Raw genomic sequence first — 16,733 nt, 5'->3', positions numbered from 1 at the left:
TTTGGGGATATCGAAATCAGTATCGAAAAAGAATTGGTGCCTATTTTCCGATGCCAAAATGATTCTTTTAAGTGTTTTTTTTTTTTTTTATTTGATTTTGTTTAAAGTAAAATTTTTCATTGCTGGTATTAATGATAAAATAATAAATTTTTATTGATTTTAAACTATAGATCATCCTCCACAAGCATAATTTTACGTTTAAGAAAATATTTGCATATTTAACATGTTTTTTTTTTTTTTTTTTACAGAAATTGGGAAGAATAACAATTCTATAGAAACTTATTAAGAATCGGAATTGATAATTGTATCGGAATCTGGAAAAATATTGGAATCGTCCCATCACTAGCTAGAACCAAATAAGGAAAAAAAAAAAAAAAATTTTTAATAAGACCTAGTATTTTCTTTTCTTTTTTTTTCTTTATTCACCTCATACAAGACACATTTTCACTTGGCCATAAAGTGCCACTATTTGTGACTGTGTCAAACTCTGGGCACTATGTGGAAAGATGAGCAAAGAGCTGTTTGTTTACATTAAAGTTCAAATTCTGCTAATTAGTACAGCCAGGACGGCAGAAGACAGGGTTCCAAAGTCCAGCAATTTGTGGGAAATAATTTTTACACTAAAAGTAATAATGTAAAAATAATACCAATCATTTTTACATTAAAAGTAATAATGTAAAAATAATACCAATCATTTTTACACTAAAAGTAATAATGTAAAAATAATACCAATCATTTTTACACTAAAAGTAATAATGTAAAAATAATACCAATCATTTTTACACTAAAAGTAATAATGTAAAAATAATACCAATCATTTTTACACTAAAAGTAATAATGTAAAAATAATACCAATCATTTTTACATTATTACTTTTAGTGTAAAAATGATAGGTATTATTTTTGTATTATTACTTTTAATACAAAAATAATACCTATCATTTTTACACTAAAAGTAATAATGTAAAAATGATACCAATCATTTTTACACTAAAAGTAATAATGTAAAAATGATACCAATTATTTTTACACTAAAAGTAATAATGTAAAAATAATACCAATTATTTTTACACTAATAGTAATAATGTAAAAATAATACCAATTATTTTTACACTAAAAGTAATAATGTAAAAATAATACCAATTATTTTTACACTAAAAGTAATAATGTAAAAATAATACCAATTATTTTTACACTAAAAGTAATAATAAAAAAATAATACCAATCATTTTTACACTAAAAGTAATAATGTAAAAATGATACCAATCATTTTTACACTAAAAGTGATAATGTAAAAATAATACAAATCATTATACACTAAAAATAATTTTTTTAAAAAAATGACATGGCACTTACCTGTTGTGCCAGAACCAAATCCTTTAAAACCTGAAAATATTTTGATTAAAGAAAAATTTTAAATTTTTTTTTAATATTTTAATAAATCTTCATCAGAAAAAAAGAAAAGAAAAAAAAAAAACAATGGTAGACCAACGTGCAATAAAGAATGGTCAGAAATAACGCCAAAATGCAATATGTCTGGTTTTCTAGGTCAAACATCACGCCAAAGTAGTAGAGAAAATGAATCACAGCGCGAATTTTGTAACATAAAAGTCGCTGAATAAAAAGATAGACGCGACCTTGTTTTGTAAATCCGACATATTATAACCTAGGAAGTGTATAAAAAGTTCTAAGAAACAATGACCCCCACCCAGGGCACACCCTTCCCTCCTCACAGGCCTTTGGCAGACATACAAAAAAAAAATTCACACACATTTTCGCTTTTATATTATAGACTAGTAGGGGTACCCAGCATTGCTTGGGTGTGTGGAGGTGTAGTAAGGACTTTGGGGGGGGGGGGGGTTAAAACGTGTTAAAAAGAAATTGGTATAGTAGCAGGGTTCCCCAGTGTTGCTTGGGTTGATTAAGGAACCCGGAGGGAGAGGGGATTAAAAAAAAATAATAAATTGGTAGAGCAGACCCGAGGAGGGGGGGGGGGACAACGGTAGTTTAAGTTTAAGTGGAGAGAGAAAGAAAAAAAACAGTGGTAGTAGGCAAACAGGCTCGAACCCGTAACGCAAAGGAGGAAAAAAAAAAAACAAATAAATAAAACGTGACGTCTTTGCCGAGGTCTCCATTGTACGACCGGAAGATCGAAACATTGAAATTAAGCGAAGTCAATCCCAACAATACGAGGACTTGCAAAAATGGCAATGCAAAATCGACCCCTTCTTGTAGAAAACTGCCGCATTTAAGGTGAAAGAATTAATGTTTTTGGCCAATTTTTGTCAGCCGAAGGGGCGAGCTTTTAAACGATACCAATCTCATGAGGATCCGTCGCATCTGTCAAAAGTTTTTGCAAGACATACAAACACACACATTTTACCATATATATATATATATATATATATATATATATATATATATATATATATATATATATATAGAGAGAGAGAGAGAGAGAGAGAGAGAGAAGTAATCCTTTATGTTTTTTTCTCAATTGAAAAGTACTAATACAAAACACCCCACTCTTCCCCCATATTAAAAATGGCGAACGCCACTGACATTTATTAATACACTATCGGGGGGGGGGGGTACCCGGCATTGCCCGGGTGTTTAGAGGTGTGTGTGGTCACGCGAGTGTTTGTGTTGGGGGGGGGGTAAATATGAAGGATCGAACCCAAAACCTTGAGGCAAAGTTGGAAATTAAAGTGTGAAAGAAAAAAAAAAAAAAAAAAAAAAAAAAAAAAAACGTGCGACGTTAACCACTGGGCCACCACAAAATACTAACGGAAACGCGTTTGAATTTATTTAACTATTTAGAATTGGCAGGTGCCCATTTTAATGACTTAATGAGATCAACTTTGACTGCAGGGTAGTATTTTATTTACTTTTTTGTTTCCCCAATATGTTGGGGGGGGGGGGCAGCTCCCCATAACAAGGGGATTGTCCAAATTGAATAGCAATTGTCTGATATAAGGAGAAACGCCACACTGATCAATGCTGATTGTTTTTGGACATTCCCGGCGATCACACCAAGCTCTGTTTCGCTTTTATTATTATACGAAAAAATTTAATGTACATGCAGATTGCAGCGATCGAAAATTGTTGAATATTTATCTTTTCAAAGTCGAGCAAATTAAATAGACAGGCGACCTCGGTTGTTAACTCGTAGATATTATCATTTAGGCGCGATATAAAAAGTTTTAAGTTGTGAGGCAACCGATCGGTTCTCGGAAAGAAGCCTTCCTTGGACATACACGAAAACACAAACATTTTCGCTTTTATATTTATAGATTAGAAAAAAATGTCTTAGAAAACTATTTGTTTGCCCCAAATTTGAATGTGATATTTGTTTTCAGCATAACCGAAAACCTACGTAAGTGGTAATCTTAAAGATGAGAATTAAGGTGAAAAGAAAGTGAAAAATTACTATTTTTCTTACGATCTTAATAGAAAATTGTAGCCATTACAAGACTGATTTTGATCTTGATAGTTCAAATAGAGTTATCTCCCCCTTATTCATAAAAAATAGTGAATCAAAACAATATATTTCAATTAGTTATAAAATTTTCTTAATAAAAAAAAAAAAAAAAGAAAAAATACTTGATCAATTTACGCGATTTTTAGAATGCGATATCTTCCTTCCACGATGGGTATGTAAATGATAAAGTTTCTGGAAGATTTTTCTATATTTTTGTTTTGAAAATTGGCTGAATTCTAAGTAAGTACCGAACAAAAGCACTCTCAGGTTACTCTGCATACTCTAAAACCTCATAAAAACAACCCAATGTAGATATTTTTTTGTGTGACATTTACAATAAACAGACCAAAACAAGTGGTAAAAAATATATATAACAAATAATGGTAAATTTTTATGACGTACCCCAGCGTATTATAAACAGCCCAACCACCCCACGTTAAGAACGGCTTTTGGAATACCCCCCACCCCCCAAGTTCGAAAGCCATTCTTAACATGGAAAGGTGGGGGGTGTATTCCGAAAGCCGTTCTTAACATGGGGTGGTTGGGGGTGTTTATACTATGCTGGGGCAGGTCATAAAAAATACCCAAATAATAGTTATCAAAGCCAAACATAAGTTCTACCTATCTGGATGATTTTTTAAACGTTCTTTAAAGCGGTTATCTACTTCGAAACACAAATAGTGCCGAGTTGCTAAGTTAGACCGACTACAAGATAGCGAAAATGAAGATGCCATCTTCGGAGTCTCGATAATCCCTTAATATTCGAAAAATAAAAATACTGACAGAAATCCACCCCAATAAGCGTCACTGTCACTGTGAAACTTACTGGGTGGATTTCTGTCGACGTTTTGTTTATTTTTCAAATTTTGAGCGATTATCGAGTCTCCTTGGCTAACCATCTAATGTCAGTCGTTTTCTTGTATATGGTATTATTATATGGTATTATTATTATATGGTACTTTAAGCGAGTTTAAGTAAAAACACGGGTTTGTTACTATACACAGATTCGAAAAAGTTGTCAAAAAATAAATATATAACAAGTAAATGCTATCAAAGTCAAGATAAGTTACTCTTCTATATGGAAAAGTTTTTAGTGGTTTTACTCACTTTAAAACGTGTAATCGGTTAAAAAATCATACAATGTTTATCGATATATTTTAAAAAGAAAAATGGCGGCATGCTCACTGTTCAACACGGTAAGTTTGGGAAAATGAGTTCAAACAATCAAATTATACAAAATACTGTTAGAAACCGACCGAATATATGTCTGCTTATGTCAAAACTTATTTAGGTAGGTAGAAGAGTAACTTATATTGCATTTGATGATATTTATTGGGTGCTTATTCAGATTGGCATTTTTTATAGCAATAAATAAAAATTAAGAAAATCTTTTACCTTGTACCTACTTGTTATGGAATGAAGATTTTATATTCCAAAAATCACAAAAATTGATCAAGTAGGTTTTTTTAGGTTTTTTTTTTTTTTTTAGTTTTTATTTACAAGAAAACATTTTTTTTTTTTAATGCTGTTTTTTTTTTTTTTACCTATAAGTAACAGACAAGGCCATGTTTTTACTAATGAACATAAGGGGAGGTAATTAGTGATTGTTTTGAGAGTTTCCACGTGCACTAGGTTTGTTTGTGCTTGTCCACCGATTCGTTGGACGTTTTTTTTTTTTTTTTTTTTTTTTTTTTTTGTCACCATCATCATCGAATCAGTGATTTGACGAATCAGTGTAAACTTTGATTTGACACTTCTCTACGACAGTGGCATGAATCGACTGAGACGAGTTATCGACCCCCTGTTCTTTGAAGGAGAAACGCCCTCTACCGGCCGTTCTGTGAACCTCAAATATAAACAAGTGTCTCCGAGAACGCAAACAGATATAATAACGAAATAAATAACACAAAAATATATGAAAAGCGAAACATTTGTAGATTGTTTTTTAGAATTATTTGGGGGTTTTTCTTGCCTAGATTGTATGAAATGTAGCAACATATATTTGTTTTTATTTGTTTTTTTTTCACAAGATTGTATAAAAATATGTCAAAATATAATTTTAGTTTGTCAATGTAGCAAAATATGATTATTAAAAGATGATACAATGATACATTTATATAGAAAGAAGTTTTTGCACGAACTTTTAGAAAGGTACGAGTTATCGACCCCTATTCTTTGAACGAGAAACGCCCTCTATTGGCCGTTCTGGAAACTAAAATACACACATTTGCCTCATGGCACTGTCCTACAGAAGTGCCTCTGATTTTCTTGAATAAAAAAATACTTTATCAAATTACGTCATTTTTGGAATGTTCTATCGTTGTCTGGCACGAACATCAATACATCCACAGACATTTATGCATTTTCTTTGATTTTAAATGCCGTCATAAGTGGCAATCTGAATAAGCACCCTCAATTGTATTACATGCGTATGGAAGCTATTGCTGACCTGAACCGGTGGATGTAGTCGTTGCAGCCGGGGTCCCAAAACTGAATGCTGAAGCGGTTGTCGTTGTCGGTGCACCAAAAGTAAACGATGAAGTCGTGGCCGCCGCCGCTGGTGCACCAAAGGAAAAACCAGATGCAGTTGTTGTCGCCGTCGCCAACGATGTTGACGCAGTTGGGGTAGTCCCGAAGCTTAAAGCCATTTTCTCCTTTTTATCTCCGAATTAAAAACCAACATTAAAAGTACCGCTACTTTACTCCGGCGGTTTAATGAAAGAAACGTGTTTTCACGCATTGGAGAGTTCTAATCACCGGAAGTAGGACGAACATAAGTTATCTCCCCCTTTTTTCTTTGGTGTTAACTTTCTACTCCATTCAATAGAAGCTTCAGCTTCATATTGATGAGTTTTAGTCCACTTCATTTATTTATTTGGTACTTGTACAGTTTAATCAAGACATTAAAAAATGAAAATATTGAAAAAAGGTTATATTGTACGTATCCGTTATGGAACGAAGTTCTCCGAAAAAAAAAAAAATTCACTTAATTTCATCAAGTAGGTTTTTTGGGTTTTTTTTTTTACAGCGAAAAACAATTTATGATACCGAGCAAAAGGTTCGATTTTTAGGAAGAAAAGCTAGTATTAAAGATGGAGAGGGAGTGTCGGCGATTTAAATTGAGTTATCTCTCCGTGGCGTGTTAAAAATTTCCATAATGGCTGACTTCAACGTGCTCTCCTAAAAACGTGTTTTTCCGCTGTAAAAAAAAAAAAAAAAAAAACTCGATCAAATTGAATGAAATTTTTGGGGGAGGGGGGAGATCTTCAGTCCAAAACAAATGCGGACAATATAACCTTTTTTTTTTGTTTGTTTTTTTTTTAGATATTTTCATTTTTTAATGTCTTGATTAAACTGTACAAGTACCATTTATTTTTGCAAATTAAAACGATAGTAAAACTTATGGAGCTTCTTTACAATAGCGTGTCGTCCTCAATGTTGTGTTGCGAGACTATAAAAATATTTGAAGCCAAATCTTTCAGAAAACAAGGCCAAATTGATAATCGTGGCCAAATTTTCACAAACCAAAAGAAAAAAGAAGCCAAATTGAACATTTAAATTATTAAAGCACGTGCACGTGTTGTTTTGCTTGTGGTTACGATAAAAAAAATATTACACACTTATGTGTCATGCCGAAATTAGTATAAATCCCCCAACTTACGCAAAATGTTTCAGTAGAAAAATAATTGTGATTAAAAACAGAATTTACTACAAACATAAAAAAAAATAAATTGGTAAATGTGTAGTTTAGCGGCGTATATTATTTGACAGACAAAAAATTATAAAAACTATTTATTTTTATATAAAATATTGGTAATCGTGAAGAAAGAGAGAGCCTGTTTCCTCCGTTCGACTATAGGTGGCGTTACTGTCTGTCCGCCCAGTTACGGAAGTACAAAATGTATATAATGCCACCCTTGAAATAAAAATAAATGTTTTTGTTATATTTTAATTTTAAACATGTTTCTTTTTTTTTTTTGTGCAAACATATTTAAGTTTTATTTTTTTGCAAACATATTTAAGTTTTATTTTTCCAAACATTTACGTTTTGATGCTTGTTTATTTTTAAACATTTACGTTTTTTTTTTTTGCAAGCATAAACTAAATGTTTTTGCTATATTTTTCTTTTAAACATATTTATGGGTACAACCGTTTTTCCGCGAGTATTTTTTACGCTCTTATAATAATAATAATAAAAAAATCAACGTTTTTTCTTTTATCTTTTTTATGGACCCCCCCTTTTTTCTTAATTTTTCTGCACTTATTTTACCTTTTCCGCAAGTATTTATATATATATATATATATATATATATATATATATATATATATATATATATATATATATATATATATATATATATTTGAAAAAGGATATTGTAAAACCTGAATCTTACTTGAAACTACTATTAAAAATAGCGCGGTACCAATAAGTGCATAAGCAAACTTTTCAAAAAGAAAAATATTTCAAAAATATTTAGTTTATGCTTGTAACCCCCCCCCCCAAAAAAAAACCGTAAATGTTTTAAAATAAACAAGCAACAACACGTAAATGTTTGGAAAAATAAAACTTAAATATGCTTGCAAAAACAAACAAAAAAAACGTAAATATGTTTGAAAAAACAAAAAACAAAACTTAAATATGTTTGCACCCCCCCCCCAAAAAAAAAACCATGTTTAAAATTAAAATATAACAAAAACATTTATTTCAAGGGTGGCATTATATACATTTTGTGCTTCCGTAACTGGGTGGACAGACAGTAACGCCACCTATAGTCAAACGGAGGAAACAGGCTCTCTCTTTCTTCACGATTACACGAGACCCTAAGGCTGAAATAAAATTTTTTTAAATAATTCATTTTTATTATATTTTCATCATACTTATTAGACTAAATGTACGACATTCAAGGCCGCTCTAAAATTTGACAGATTGTCATTTTTTACGCGCTTTCATGACCGCTGATTTTATATATATATATATATATATATATATATATATATATATATATATATATATATATATATATATATATATATATAGAATGAAACAGCGTAAAAAAGGCCCAATTTGGTCTTAAAAAGACCAATCAATCTGTCAAACCTTAAAAAGGCCAAATTTTAAAAGCAATACGGCGGCCTCGAATGTTGTATATATAGTCTAATAAAAGATGACGAAAAAATAATAAAAATGAAATAGTTTTATCATTTTTTTTTTTTTTGGCTGACAAATAATTTACGCCGCTAAACTACATATTTACCTTTATTTTTTCTTATGTTTGTAGAAATTCTGTTTTTAATTATAATGTTATCGACTGTTATTTAATTTTTTTTTTTTTTTTTTGTAGAATTAATTTATTAGAACAAAATTTAAATACTTGACGGAAATTCGGGTTAAATTATGCAAGAGTACCCAAGGAATAACACTTTCCGAGAGTGATTGGCCTTCGGGACAAGATCAAAGTGTAGTATCTGTTCTTCAGATACTGCAAGCTATGACTAGCTATGACTAGCAAAGACCAGATGTGGAGGCAACCCCACATGCCTGACCTTTAACCAGCTCCCATTTCCCACCTCTCGGGAGCTGGTCCCCTTTTTCCCTTCCCCCTCCCTTCACTCCTCACATTAAAAATCGGCCTTGTGCCTAATTTGCTCGGTGGGGGAGCAAATAAATACCATCTGTTCTTCAGATGCTGCACTTCAATTTCTTGTTCTCTGTCAGTGGAGAAGAAATCCTTCACAACTGAGACAATTTTTATTTTTGTTCCTTTTCTCCACGTTAAAAAACGACCCTGGTGTCTAACTCTGTCCCGTGGGGAGGCACTGTAAATAGGAACACATATTTGTACGAGCCTTTTTCAAGTCTCACACAAAACACACATTCATATTTCAAGCTGTCATATACATACGCGCACACAAACATACGCGCCCACGTCCACACATGTACACATTCACGTTCGCGTACATACACTCACATTCACGTATATATACACACACGCTTACGTATACACATGTACTCACACACGCGAACACGAACACACACATGGACGACGTCACTTCCGCTTTCTAAGGAAATACACATGCGCAAAAGACACTCCAGAAGCGAGTATAAAACATGGAGACAACCTGTTTCTAATCCTCTTTTTAGGACCAACTCTCAACTAGAGAGGTTGGGCGAACAAGCCGCCGCCGTTTCGGCGCGCGCGCACCTCACGCCCACTTCTTACTATGTATGGGGCACGAGCTAATGACTGTATGTATACATTCTCCCTCTTTCTCTCTCCATCTACTACTGGCCACTAAGAACACCTTCGCGTAGCTGACTACTAACTGATGACAACTCTAATATCCACTCTTTGTCTACACGCTGGACTACCATTCTCAATTTTCCTACAACATTTATTTCTCTTCCCACGCGCGAACAAACAATAGTGACCCAAACTTGAGATGAAAACACATTTCCTTTTCTTGCTACAACACCAGTCCTGCAACGGACATTGGTTACATACGCGCGGACATTTCTTTCAACAGCAAATAAACGACGTTTATCTTATCCATTACTTGAGTCTTTGTTTCCTTCAATTCCCATTCGTTTCATTATTCTTTTGTAACGGGATTGGGGTATTTATATATCCTAGTCCCCTACATATTGACATATTTTATCAACAAAGAAGAACGTGAACAATGTTGACATTTTGCTATCGCCGATAACGACTATGCTGAAATGAATAACCTTAACAGCAGGGACAAACTGTTGTTGAAATAAAGAACATTTTACTTTATTTGCGTTTCTTAAGTTTATTTTAAAATAAACTATTGAGCAATCAATCGCTTAAAATTAAACTTAGGTGCTAGTGCACTTACTGATCCGCGCTATTTTTTAAATCGTATTTCCAAGTTTAATTAAAGTTTTATATGTTTGGTACTAGTGCAGAGAGAGATCCGGACGTAAATAATAACGTTATTATTTAAAAAGCCATTCTTAACATGGCGAGGGTGTTTTGTACCTATTCTATACTTCAATCTTACAATTGAATAAAAAAAAAACATAAAACTTTAATTAAACTTGGAAATACGATTTAAAAAATAGCGCGGATCACTCTCTGCACTAGCACCATATGTTTTTTATTCAATTTAAAGTATAGAATAGGTACAAAACACCCTCCCCTACCCATGTTAAGAATGTCTCTTTAAATAATAACGTTATTATTTCAGCACAGATCAATAAGTGCACGCCACTGCACTAGTATCTAAACTTATATTGTCTGTTTGGTTCTTTCCTGCCACAATGCGCTTATTCTTAATATAACAAATTCAAGCTTTACAATATCTTTTTTGTTTATTAAATTGATAGGTGAAAGTACAGATTAGTTACAATACGCTAGGGATTGCCAAACGATTGTGAAGATTGGACCGCATGTTTCCATGACGTCAGATTTTTGTGCTAACTATACGAACTATGGAAAAGCAGAAGCGACTTAATGATTTTTTAAAACCTTTGTTTATCTTCTTCAAACTGCAATTAATAATTAATCTTTGTTATAATTTTCTTAAGTTTTAAGATTTACACAGTTTAATGATTAATAATATTATAAACATTTGTATATTAAATGTGGGGTTTGTATTACTGTACACATAGATTCGAAAAAATTGTCAAAAAACAAATATATAACAAATAAATGTTATTAAAGGCAAGATAAGTTACTTTTCTACCAAACTGGATATATTTTTTGTGTTTTTATTCAATGTAACATATTTATTCAGCTCGAAAAACATACAGTGTTTACCGATGTATTCGAAAATTCAAGATGGCGTCTCACACCCTCTTTAACACCGTAAGTTTGGAAAAAGGTGTTATAAATAAAAAACTATACAAAATACTATTAAAAACCCGCCGAATATATGTCAACCTATGTCACAGTAACATGTATTGAGCGAGTTTTTAACAGTATTTTATCCGGTTTTTTATTTATAACATCTTTTCCAAAACTTACCGTGTTAAAGAGAGAATCAGACTCCATCTTGAATAAACACTGTATGTTTTTCGAGCTGAATAAACATGTTACATTGAATAAAAACACGAAAAATATATCCAGTTAGGTAGAAAAGTAACTTATCTTGCCTTTGATAACATTTATTTGTTATATATTTGATTTTGACAACTTTTTCGAATCTATGTGTACAGTAATACAAACCCTAAATATGAAATACGGTTTTACTGAATGTTCTTTTGGTTACCTACGGGCTTCCATAATTTGTTCGGTAAAAAGAGACAAACAAAATATGAAGGGGGAGGGGCTACAAAATGCTTAATATTTGTGCAATAATATTTTCAAATTGGTTTTAATCTGGCGATAAAATAGCTGACAAGAATCATGTTTATATTAAAACTTAATATTTAAAAAAAAAAAATTTAAACACAATCAATTAAAAATCTATGTTGTAACGGAACATTTTGAAATAATGGAATTTTAATCGTTTTAATCTTTTAAAAATTAATTAATGTTTACGAAGTTTCTTTTTCTTGGCAATTCAACTGATTATAGTATATATTAATTCGAAAAACGCTATTTAAAAAAAAAAAAAAACACACACACACACAATAATATTATGTTTATATCAATTTTTTAATTGCAACTTCAACGTAAATTTTTGTTCAGTATGTGTATTTAAATTTATAAAAAATAAATATTTTTCACTTATTTGAACTCTTATGTTTCATAATAAATAGAAATTTCGATAGATTTAAATATATTTTGTTCGAATTTCGGAAAAATAAATATGGGGAGGGGACACGCACTAAAAAAAGTATTTCCCCTCGTATATTTTACGGAAACTGCATTTTATATGTAATTTCATTCTAAAATGAATAAGTACCGAAAATTTCACGAAAATCTGACCATTAGTTGATTTTTGCTAGATTTATTAAACACGGGTATGTTTTATCGTTCGAAATGTCTACTACATGGAACGTTATTTTAAAGCGCCAATTATGTAAACACGATTTTCGTCTCGCAATTTCATTATTTTCGTTCGATGAAAAAAAATGTTTTTAATTATTATTGGTTTATTATGTCCTTCTTTAATATTAATTTATAATAAAGTCACATCGTGTTACATATGGGGGGGGGTAATTCTGTGGTGACTTTTGGCAGTCCCTACAATACACCCACTAGTTCGGTAACATAAGTGCATGCAACTGAAAATAATTTTTTTTTTATAATTACAAATTTAAATCATGAATTTATTCAAACGGTCCTTTATCTCGCTAAGTCAATCCCTCCTCCAAAAAATATATATAATAAAATGATTATATATCAATTCAAGTTTTACGATATCTTTTTTTGTTTATGAATTTGTAGGTGAAAGTAGAGAATTTAAATACTTGACGGAAATTCGGGTTAAATTATGCAAGAGTACCCAAGGAATAACACATATTGACATATTTTGTCAACAAGGAAGAACGTGAACAAAACATCCGCCAACCTGGTAGCATAAGTGCATAAGTACCAATAAAGTGATTTTTAATATCGTATTCAGCTAAATCCATAACAAGCGGCACTTGAATGAATGGTTTATTTTATTGACGCTACACCGTAATCACGTGATTAAAATTTTAGCAGACAAAAAATTGGGAGACAAAAGAGTCAGGAATTCCGAAGATAATATTGATATTCCATGATCAGAAGATAATATTGATATTCCATGATCAGAAGATAATATTGATATTCCATGATCAGAAGATAATATTGATATTCCATGATCAGAAGATAATATTGATATTCCATGATCAGAAGATAATATTGATATTCCATGATCAGAAGATAATATTGATATTCCATGATCAGAAGATAATATTGATATTCCATGATCAGAAGATAATATTGATATTCCATGATCAGAAGATAATATTGATATTCCATGATCAGAAGATAATATTGATATTCCATGATCAGAAGATAATATTGATATTCCATGATCAGAAGATAATATTGATATTCCATGATCAGAAGATAATATTGATATTCCATGATCAGAAGATAATATTGATATTCCATGATCAGAAGATAATATTGATATTCCATGATCAGAAGATAATATTGATATTCCATGATCAGAAGATAATATTGATATTCCATGATCAGAAGATAATATTGATATTCCATGATCAGAAGATAATATTGATATTCCATGATCAGAAGATAATATTGATATTCCATGATCAGAAGATCATATTGATATTCCATGATCAGAAGATAATATTGATATTCCATGATCAGAAGATAATATTGATATTCCATGATCAGAAGATAATATTGATATTCCATGATCAGAAGATAATATTGATATTCCATGATCAGAAGATAATATTGATATTCCATGATCAGAAGATAATATTGATATTCCATGATCAGAAGATAATATTGATATTCCATGATCAGAAGATAATATTGATATTCCATGATCAGAAGATAATATTGATATTCCATGATCAGAAGATAATATTGATATTCCATGATCAGAAGATAATATTGATATTCCATGATCAGAATATAATATTGATATTCCATGATCAGAAGATAATATTGATATTCCATGATCAGAAGATAATATTGATATTCCATGATCAGAATATAATATTGATATTCCATGATCAGAAGATAATATTGATATTCCATGATCAGAAGATAATATTGATATTCCATGATCAGAAGATAATATTGATATTCCATGATCAGAAGATAATATTGATATTCCATGATCAGAAGATAATATTGATATTCCATGATCAGAAGATAATATTGATATTCCATGATCAGAAGATAATATTGATATTCCATGATCAGAATATAATATTGATATTCCATGATCAGAAGATAATATTGATATTCCATGATCAGAAGATAATATTGATATTCCATGATCAGAAGATAATATTGATATTCCATGATCAGAATATAATATTGATATTCCATGATCAGAAGATAATATTGATATTCCATGATCAGAAGATAATATTGATATTCCATGATCAGAAGATAATATTGATATTCCATGATCAGAAGATAATATTGATATTCCATGATCAGAAGATAATATTGATATTCCATGATCAGAAGATAATATTGATATTCCATGATCAGAAGATAATATTGATATTCCATGATCAGAAGATAATATTGATATTCCATGATCAGAAGATAATATTGATATTCCATGATCAGAAGATAATATTGATATTCCATGATCAGAATATAATATTGATATTCCATGATCAGAAGATAATATTGATATTCCATGATCAGAATATAATATTGATATTCCATGATCAGAAGATAATATTGATATTCCATGATCAGAAGATAATATTGATATTCCATGATCAGAAGATAATATGATATTCCATGATCAGAAGATAATATTGATATTCCATGATCAGAAGATAATATTGATATTCCATGATCAGAAGATAATATTGATATTCCATGATCAGAAGATAATATTGATATTCCATGATCAGAAGATCATATTGATATTCCATGATCAGAAGATAATATTGATATTCCATGATCAGAAGATAATATTGATATTCCATGATCAGAAGATAATATTGATATTCCATGATCAGAAGATAATATTGATATTCCATGATCAGAAGATTAATATTGATATTCCATGATCAGAAGATAATATTGATATTCCATGATCAGAAGATAATATTGATATTCCATGATCAGAAGATAATATTGATATTCCATGATCAGAAGATAATATTGATATTCCATGATCAGAAGATAATATTGATATTCCATGATCAGAAGATAATATTGATATTCCATGATCAGAAGATCATATTGATATTCCATGATCAGAAGATAATATTGATATTCCATGATCAGAAGATAATATTGATATTCCATGATCAGAAGATAATATTGATATTCCATGATCAGAAGATAATATTGATATTCCATGATCAGAAGATAATATTGATATTCCATGATCAGAAGATAATATTGATATTCCATGATCAGAAGATAATATTGATATTCCATGATCAGAAGATAATATTGATATTCCATGATCAGAAGATAATATTGATATTCCATGATCAGAAGATAATATTGATATTCCATGATCAGAAGATAATATTGATATTCCATGATCAGAAGATAATATTGATATTCCATGATCAGAAGATAATATTGATATTCCATGATCAGAAGATAATATTGATATTCCATGATCAGAAGATAATATTGATATTCCATGATCAGAAGATAATATTGATATTCCATGATCAGAAGATAATATTGATATTCCATGATCAGAAGATAATATTGATATTCCATGATCAGAAGATAATATTGATATTCCATGATCAGAAGATAATATTGATATTCCATGATCAGAAGATAATATTGATATTCCATGATCAGAAGATAATATTGATATTCCATGATCAGAAGATAATATTGATATTCCATGATCAGAAGATAATATTGATATTCCATGATCAGAAGATAATATTGATATTCCATGATCAGAAGATAATATTGATATTCCATGATCAGAAGATAATATTGATATTCCATGATCAGAAGATAATATTGATATTCCATGATCAGAAGATAATATTGATATTCCATGATCAGAAGATAATAATTGATATTCCATGATCAGAAGATAATATTGATATTCCATGATCAGAAGATAATATTGATATTCCATGATCAGAAGATAATATTGATATTCCATGATCAGAAGATAATATTGATATTCCATGATCAGAAGATAATATTGATATTCCATGATCAGAAGATAATATTGATATTCCATGATCAGAAGATAATATTGATATTCCATGATCAGAAGATAATATTGATATTCCATGATCAGAATATAATATTGATATTCCATGATCAGAAGATAATATTGATATTCCATGATCAGAATATAATATTGATATTCCATGATCAGAAGATAATATTGATATTCCATGATCAGAAGATAATATTGATATTCCATGATCAGAATATAATATTGATATTCCATGATCAGAAGATAATATTGATATTCCATGATCAGAAGATAATATTGATATTCCATGATCAGAAGATAATATTGATATTCCATGATCAGAAGATAATATTGATATTCCATGATCAGAAGATAATATTGATATTCCATGATCAGAAGATAATATTGATATTCCATGATCAGAAGATAATATTGATATTCCATGATCAGAAGATAAT

The 16,733-nt window shown here is 30.4% G+C and overlaps 1 protein-coding gene across 2 annotated transcripts in view; it reads right to left on the bottom strand.

Moving 5' to 3' along the window:
- The window catches only part of LOC145266360 (nuclear pore complex protein Nup54-like), a 43,335-nt gene extending 37,105 nt beyond the window's left edge, over positions 1 to 6,230 (bottom strand). The window contains exons 1-2 of one of the 2 annotated variants that reach the window (XM_080121982.1): positions 5,930 to 6,230; positions 1,356 to 1,385 (exon numbers count right to left, since the gene is read on the bottom strand). In XM_080121982.1, coding sequence (XP_079978108.1) covers positions 1,356 to 1,385; positions 5,930 to 6,128 — 229 coding nt within the window. In that variant the 5' untranslated portion in view covers positions 6,129 to 6,230. The remainder of the gene's footprint in view (positions 1 to 1,355; positions 1,386 to 5,929) is intronic. The other variant, XM_080121983.1, reaches the window with a different exon arrangement.
- Positions 6,231 to 16,733: the final 10,503 nt, after the last annotated feature.

Source organism: Euprymna scolopes, chromosome 41, assembly GCF_053919585.1.
Source record: "Euprymna scolopes isolate OS-2025 chromosome 41, ASM5391958v1, whole genome shotgun sequence".
Classification (NCBI taxonomy): Eukaryota; Metazoa; Mollusca; class Cephalopoda; order Sepiida; family Sepiolidae; genus Euprymna; species Euprymna scolopes.
Note: the sequence above shows the minus strand (reverse complement) of the source record. Positions and strands in the feature narration are given on the sequence as shown.